An 8,134-nucleotide genomic window follows, 5' to 3' on the forward strand; every position below is an offset into this window, starting at 1 on the left:
ATTAAATAAACTCTCTTAGAAAATCTCTGTCTTGTTTGTTATCAATTTTATTGAACATGTTTGGTTCTAAGTCACTTTCACACTGTAATATGTATACTGTGACTTTTCAGTGTTACTGGTGGAAAAAGGCCCAAGATGCTTATTCAAGCAAAATTTCAGGCACATTTGGTTACACAAGTACCTGCCATGCAGTATTACAGACTCATTTATGATTTTGGCATCTGCATGTGTACCCTCAATATGTACAATATTTCTGGCATTTTTTGGTACAGGTTTACTAATTCATATGCATTTTGGCAAGAGTGCACCCTCAATACAATATTTCAGACTCAGTTTGGACTTGTGTACCCACAACTCAATATATCAAGACCCATTTGGGTACAAGAGTACCCTCAAGACTAATTTGGGTATCATAGTACCCTCAAGACTCATTTAGGTACCAGAGTACCCTCAAGACTCATTTGGGTAACAGAGTACCCTCAATACTCATTTGGGTACCGGAGTACCCTCAATTTAGTATTTCAGACTCACTTGGGTAACAGATTCTCATAGTACCTGCAATTCAATATTTAAGACTCACTTGGGTACCAAAGTACCCTCAATTCAATATTACAATTTGGAATACCCTTCAGACTCGATTTTTATCTTTGGAGTACATTCAATGCATTATTTAAGACACAACTTGACACAAAAGACTACCCTCCTCCATGTATAACTTTTAAGCACAGACTGACAGGCAATTGAATCTGTCCATTAACAACAAAATTATGGCAATTAGAGTAAAATTCAACAATTTGACAGTGAAAGTCATGATCACTTTAATTTCAAGGTCAAACTTGAATAATTCAACAGGTTGGTGTGTTTTGTACAAATATGAATCAAATTCTAAGAAAAACAACAAAGATAACTCATGCAAAATTCAATAATTTGACCTAGAGAGTCAATGTCATTTTAATGTCAACTCTAAAATTTGTAACCAAATAAGGAATTTATCATAAGAAAAACATAATTCAAAATTTAACCTTGACATTCAAGGTCATATCAAAAATTATTCAACATGATTTTTTTGTCATTATCAATGTCTTATACAATATTAATGAACTAAATTTGTAAATAAATAACATAGTTTTGGCCAATCTAAGCAGCTTTCAACAACTTTAACTTGATGGCCAAGATCATTTTAAGGTCAAGGTCATATTTTATCTATTATGTTGGTTTGGCTGTAAATGTTTTTTACTTGATATGAATAAAAGTCTTCAACAACAAAAAACTTTAGCAAAACTTATGATTTTAACTTGATACTCAAGGTCAATTAAAGGTCAATGTCATATTTGAATGTTTTTTTGTTTTTGTTTTTTCATTTCCTTATATTTGTTTAGTCACAAGTGGTGTTTTGTCCCAGTCTGAATAAAATCCTTAAATAACAACAAAGTTACAACCATTTTTAGCAAAATGCAATAGGGTTACCTTGAATGTCAATAGGGTTACCTTGAATGTCAATACGGTGACCTTGAATGTCAATGTCAAATGAATGTTGAGTTCAAACCATCTTAAAGGTCTTCTGCTAAGAACTGTTGTATCAGAATATGAAGTATTACTACAAATGTAAGTTATAGCCAATTATTTCAAAAATTGTGAAATTACATTTATTTGACTTCAACTTCTTCAAGGTCATTTCAAATTCAAGGTCAAGTTAAGTCTTCGGAGGATTTTTCCACAAGGTTGTCCTGACCTTGTAAGAAGACAATCCATCCTCTAATAACAAAATTATAGCACAAATCTAGCAAAATTCAATTATTTTATCTGCAAGGTAAATGTCATTAATTTTATAGTTCAAGGTCAATGTCAGTTGGATTTTCTTGTATGTTAGCACATATGAAGGCAATCCGTCTATAAATAAATAAGTTATAGCCAGTCGCAAGCCAAAAATTGACCTTGACATTTTTTGAGAGAAGGTCAAATTCAGTGAATTCAACTTGAAGGTCTTGTCAAAAGGGTTCTTGTGTCCAAAAATTATGTCCAATGTTAAAGTTCTTTGGACAGCATCGGCAACAGCAAAACAAACAACAACATGACAGTAGCAATAGCTCCTTTTTTTTCTTTGAAAAAGTGGAGCTAAAATATTTTGAAAGACCACATTGGTTTTATTATTTTATCCAATCATAAAAAACAAAAAGAGGAATACTACAAAGATGCTGATATCTATACAGTTTTCAAATGTGTGTTTATATTTTCACTTGTAAATTTAATGTTGGCATCAATTTATAATGTCATTATATTCCGTATATTACAAATACGCCGAACACCTTTATCTAAATTATTAAAGAAAAATCAAATTATTTCAGAGTCCTGAAAATTCACGAAAAACAAATTAAAGCAAACTTTTTTTTTTACTTTTTTGTTATTGTTGCATAAAATTAATATAATCTAACATATAAACTTCCATCTAGTGACCTCCGTGAGCTTTCCTCTTGGCAGCTTGCCCTGAGAGCTGGTCAAATGCTATGTACAAAACTGAAATAAAACAAAAATTACATTCTTCATATCTTTTCAATTACACAGCCTATCTATAAACAAATCACCAACACATAAAATATCATTTAATTCATAAAAGTTTGTTTGTTTAAGTTTTAATGCAAATTTCAAAATATAAGCCGTGCCATGACAAAACCAACGTAATGCTTGCGACAAGCATGGATCAGACCAGCCTGCGCATCCGTGCAGTCTGATCAGGATCAATGCTGTTCGCTTACCAACCCTATTACAAGTAGAGAAACTGATAGCGAACAGCATGGATCCTGATCAGACTGCGCGGATGCGCAGGTTGGTCTGGATCCATGCTGGTCGTACACCCATTATGTTGGTTTTGTCGTGACGCGGTTCAATTATATTTTTTCATATCTCGGTGGTCAATTAACTGAACCAGTATTCCTGAATAACTATTTAGTAATTATAAATATCTCTGCAACTAACTGTCTACTAATTACATCATGATTTCTGAATCATTCTGAATAAACAGTGATAGATATAATGACCATTAGACTCGGTGTCAGAGATCAATTGTTATGGAGAAATTTTACCTTGCTCAAGGTCCAACCAGTGACCCCTTGATTACAAATCTAATTAGAACTCTCCATATTGAGCATAGTGGACAAACATATATATATACGTTAAGTTTTTTACATGAATTATATTTATATCTAAAGAAGCTTATGATCCTTATCCTACCACTAGCAAATGCAGCCATTTACTATGGAAAGCCATGGCTGTCTGATATTGTTCTTTTTCAATTTATTTAACCATTTGGATAATATATAAGTTCACTTCGACTATATATGACTTGAAAACACCTTCTTATTTAACTGGAATCCATAATATTAATCCACAGTTACAATATATGAAACCATGCTGTCAGTGTATGAAACCGAGTTAGCAATATATAAGTTGAAAAATACATAAATTGAAAAAGAACAATATCAGACAGCCATGGCTTTCCTTAATTTACTGAAGTTTTATTCATTTGGCTTAAGAATTTATAATTTGGCTACAGGATTGTTTTCTGTTGTGAAGCTGTTTTAACAAAATTTTAAATGAAATCAGAAAATCACATAGTAAAACATTGCAGATATTTTAAAATCAGGACTCCCCTCACAACCGCCTGCAACAACCAAATAAACAAAACTAGAAATATCTCCGTAAGACACGGATGCCCCTTATGTTTTACTGTTTTATCGTTTACAGACTGACATGCATGATACAGAAATAGAATGTGGTGTTTGTTGTAGTTTAACCTATGGATAACAGTAGTAAGCTGCTTTGAATTCATCACTGCATAATTTCTCAATCTGGGCAGGTTGTCAAGCAGTTAAAAAGTACTAAATGCCTTACTCTTTTACAAGGAACAGCTATTGCTTCTGCAGTTGCCAGAATCCCAATAACAGTGTGAATGGCTGTAGAAAAGATTTCATGACTTATCACAACAAAAGTAACCTGCATCATCCAGGGATCAAACCCAGGAAACACAGTCCAACACTTAGTTATTTAGCTAACCCGAATGTCACACATGTATATGCCCCCCCCCACCCCAACGTGCCAAAGTTCAAAAAGGCACAAAATCCTTACCAACAGCAACACCACCAATAGTAAAACCTCTGGGAAGTGGTGAATTCACTTGCCACATCATGTACCAAGGGATAGTCTTGCCTTTAGTGAGTGGGTTCATGAATTTCCAAGCATAGTTTCTGAAAGAAAGAATAAAAATCAATTAATTTCATTTTCAATACTGCATAATTAATTAATTAGCAAGTGTGCAAGTATTGTTCCTCTTTCTGGGTTTGCCAAGAAAAATCTTTTTGCAATGAATTATGGTGGTTTTGTCAAACTACCGGTTCGGCAAACTTAATTTATAAGAAGAGGTGTGAAAGTGGTTTTGTCGACCTTACATGTATGTTAATTGTTATATAGTAACTAAAAGCAAAGTTGACATGGTTCATATATTATATAAAGTGTTTTTATTTTGATTAAAAACAATGTTTGTTCTTTTTCAGCTTTTACCATTTGTGATTATAGTATGACATAGATTATAAAAATAATGTTTCCATATTTTACAGGCTTCACTTAATGACAAATGTATGAAATGTAATTTGTGTAAATTTTTTTCCAGGTTTTTACTTATATACGTATATATATTTCTATGATGTTGTTTGTTCATTGAGATCTTTTGTTTTGTGTTATGCTTTTATGTAAACTAAAAAAAATAAATAAATAATACGTTTAAATTTTCAATATACATGTATTGTCTTTAGGAAGTGGCTAGCCATACGGGCCGGTACGGCTAGCCAAAAGTTCTAGCCGTACGTGAGTCACATATTGTATTTCCATCGTATTCTTTATTTACAAAATGGGGGAGCATCATTATTAGAGTAAACATTATATGTCGACAAATACGGGTTCTTGTTTAAATTCCCATTTAAAGACACAAAATAACATACACATTTTAGACATTTATATTATTTTGAAAAGTGCCGTATGGCTAGACAAAACAGTTTGTACTGGCTAGCCGTATGTGAGTCACGTACGGCTAGAACTTTTGTCTAGCCATACTTAATTTCATGAAAATGTGTGATAAACCACACATTATAAACCACACATTGTCCCACGATAATTGACATGCCCATTATACAATAGATATTTTTTGCACTATATAAATTAAGTTTGCCGAAACCACTACCTGTTTTGTTATATAAAATGAGTTGGCCGAACCGGTAGTTCCACGAAACCACTCTCACCCTTTGCAACTGTGACAATTTCCATTCTGTTTATTTACAGATTAAAATATTAAAATTGGGGATGGGCTATTAAGGCACAGACTGTCGATAAAAATGACGAAATTCTAGACTATTTTTTTCTTGACTATTCAGTACTGTATTGGCTATTGCTCATGCAAGTGGTAGTCGTTGGATTTACTAACAAGGCTAGATATGTCAGATACTCAGCTAACAAGCCCCTTTGATGTGGTAATGTTAATGGATTATCGATTATAAGTAATATTAGATCTCTTTTTTTTTAATTCAAATAATATCTCTAGGTGAAATAAATAACAAAAAAGTCAAAATTTAATTTTAAAAATATCTGTCACATGATAGAAATTCACTGTATCCCACTGTAACCCTTGTCATGTGGGGGTGAAAAATAATTGTGATTTTGTGCCATATAGCCCGGGGTTCTATGATATCACGGTACTTAACGTTTATCGGAAAATATTTAAATATAAATATCATAAATGAATGAGATTTTTCTTCCATCTTATAATTGAACCTTTTCCAGAACTGTTTGTCAAAAAATTATTTCAAAAGAGCCAATAAAAATGACATTTTTTATAGGGGTGTCATCGATTCAATCGATATCGGTGTATCAACGATCTTTGTTATCCGATTCGATATCGATTCCATTTTTTAAATATCGGATATCGAATGCACATATATTTCTAGCTAAAGAGACTTCAACGAACAGGTTTTATAGAACTGATAGACCTGTTTACTGTCGCAAAACGTCAAAATAAAAGCGACATATAAAGTTATGGAAGCCAGAAACATTTTTTTTCTAAAATGAAAACGGAAATCAATGCCAAAGTTACCTCCCAGTGTCTCTAACGAATGCTGCCTAATTTCGTTGTAATCTCGCATGTCTGCTAAGTGGATGTCAAGACCCCTCAATTCAGATTTTAAAAAGGGAAAAATGCCAAGAAAAATTTGTCAGTGTTTCTTTGAAAAAATTATGATTACAAAATGTTAAACTTTAATAAATATTCAGGTTCTAAACACTATAATTTGCCAATTAAAGTCGGCTTAATTGGAACGGCAAGGACGAGATTTAGCATGATCAGTAACTACGTAATAGCAACAACAACAACAAAAGTAAAATGGAAAAGGCTTTAAACTTTATAGTTACTAGTCATTAGTTTTCATTTATAGCTATATGATAAAAAAAGAAACAAAAATCCTTATCGATGACACCTCTAATTTTTTAGAATATTTTCAATGTCTGCCATTTTGGGTAATTTCAGAGGAGGTTACTATGGTATCAAGGTAATCCCCAAAAAAGCAAGTATGGAAGAATAGATTGTTCAAAACTTTCAGGTTAAGTTGTGAAAACTTCCAACAGTTAACTTGCTATAAAATTAAAACTATATGAACAGACTATATGTCAGTTTATGTGTTTATAACATATTTTAATTGACTGTGTAAAAGTCATTAAGGAAAATGGTAGTCAAATATGAAGGTTTTATAAAATAGTTTTCTTGCTACAAATACATTCATTATTCACCACATTAAATTTATTGGCAGATGAAAATGAATCTAGTGTGCAAGTTTTACAAATATTAGCATCATCAAGTGTTGCTTTTACTAGCAATCACAGAAAATTTAAATACCTTGATATCATAGAACCCTTGATATCATAGGAACCGAGTATATGACCAAGGCCACTGGGGCAAAAACTGGAAAAAAACAGTCACACTATCAATAATCATTCTCCTATTTTGCCTGGTATTAATACACACCCCTATTAATTAGATGTTATTCATACAGACGTGGTAAATGTCACTTTGAATGTTCTTTTTATTTTGTCAGACAAGTTTGAGAGGTTACCCCACCCACAAAAATTACCTAGCCCAAGGATCCTTAAGTCCGTGTACAGCTAAACGTTTTTGAAGGTTTACTATTTGAGGACAATTTTCCCACTTGTAATGTGTATATTTGGGGATTTTTGGCATCTCATGGCCTCCGCCACCCATTTTTGAAGTAGAATTATAAATATTTCATTAAAATTTAAAGTTTTCGTCTTCTTCACGGTCGGCTGGTTCCAATTCAGAAGCTGGGTACCAGGACCTAACTAATGCCGTTACTTGCCGTACTGTACGTTAGGTTGAAAGACCCAGTTTAGTGTCACGGCGGCCAAGTCCACTGCAACGGTCATATTGTGTTTATTATCTTTAGGTACACAAGCTTGCGATATAAATTAAAATATCGACAAATTAATCAACTGACAGCGTAACGCAGTAAGTACGGTTGTCAGTTAATCTTTTTTTGTAGTTAATTATCAATGCAAGACTGGTTCGGACAAAAAGAAGTGTTAATTAGTGTTGTGTTAATTTCTATTAACTTCTCATTTCACTTTTTTTTCAAAAATAATATGTAGCAAGCTGGTACAACCATATATACTGAATACTAAACGGAATGAATACATGTACACACATTGTTTCAACTATAGTTCAGTTAGCACGAAATACTCATGCACTGCACAAGTACTATGTAAACTGCATACTACACACTACAAAAGAAAGATAAAAATGTTATTACCGGTACATTTATATATGTTAATTATTGGATATCATAACAAAACTACCAATTTTTCCATTTCATTTGCATCTTTAGTAAAATTGAAAAAAAAATAGGGAAACAAAAAAAAACCCAGAAAATGTAAGACAACTTGTGAGACTCGAACTCGTGAAAAAATAAGTTGTATTAATATTGCATCTCAGTGACTTTACCAACTTTGCCATCAAGAATTTAAAAAATTCTATTTTTTATCTTGTACTATATTCGCTTCTAAAAAACCTGTTTTACCTATTCAG

At 32.4% G+C, this 8,134-nt stretch overlaps 1 protein-coding gene across 1 annotated transcript; it reads right to left on the reverse strand.

Annotated features, from left to right (window-relative positions):
- Positions 1 to 2,138: 2,138 nt before the first annotated feature.
- Positions 2,139 to 7,379, reverse strand: LOC132728146 (NADH dehydrogenase [ubiquinone] 1 beta subcomplex subunit 3-like). The gene is made up of 3 exons (XM_060713771.1): positions 7,167 to 7,379; positions 4,123 to 4,241; positions 2,139 to 2,514 (listed from the first exon to the last, which is right to left on the reverse strand). Exons 1-3 carry the CDS (start codon positions 7,292 to 7,294, stop codon positions 2,447 to 2,449), a joined length of 315 nt encoding a protein of 104 aa, XP_060569754.1. The 5' UTR covers positions 7,295 to 7,379; the 3' UTR covers positions 2,139 to 2,446.
- Positions 7,380 to 8,134: the final 755 nt, after the last annotated feature.

The sequence above is a fragment of the Ruditapes philippinarum genome, unplaced genomic scaffold, assembly GCF_026571515.1.
Source record: "Ruditapes philippinarum isolate M1 unplaced genomic scaffold, ASM2657151v2 ctg3019_1_1_1_1, whole genome shotgun sequence".
Lineage (NCBI taxonomy): Eukaryota > Metazoa > Mollusca > Bivalvia > Venerida > Veneridae > Ruditapes > Ruditapes philippinarum.

Excerpts from the sequence above, each read along its gene's own strand:
- LOC132728146 (XM_060713771.1), bottom strand. The coding sequence starts at position 7,294 with ATGGGTGGCGGAGGCCATGAGATGCCAAAAATCCCCAAATATACACAT. Across the intron at positions 4,242-7,166 it reads CTTAAGGATCCTTGGGCTAG|AAACTATGCTTGGAAATTCA; the intron begins GTAATTTTTGTG and ends TCTTTCTTTCAG. Across the intron at positions 2,515-4,122 it reads TATTGGTGGTGTTGCTGTTG|TTTTGTACATAGCATTTGAC; the intron begins GTAAGGATTTTG and ends GTTTTATTTCAG.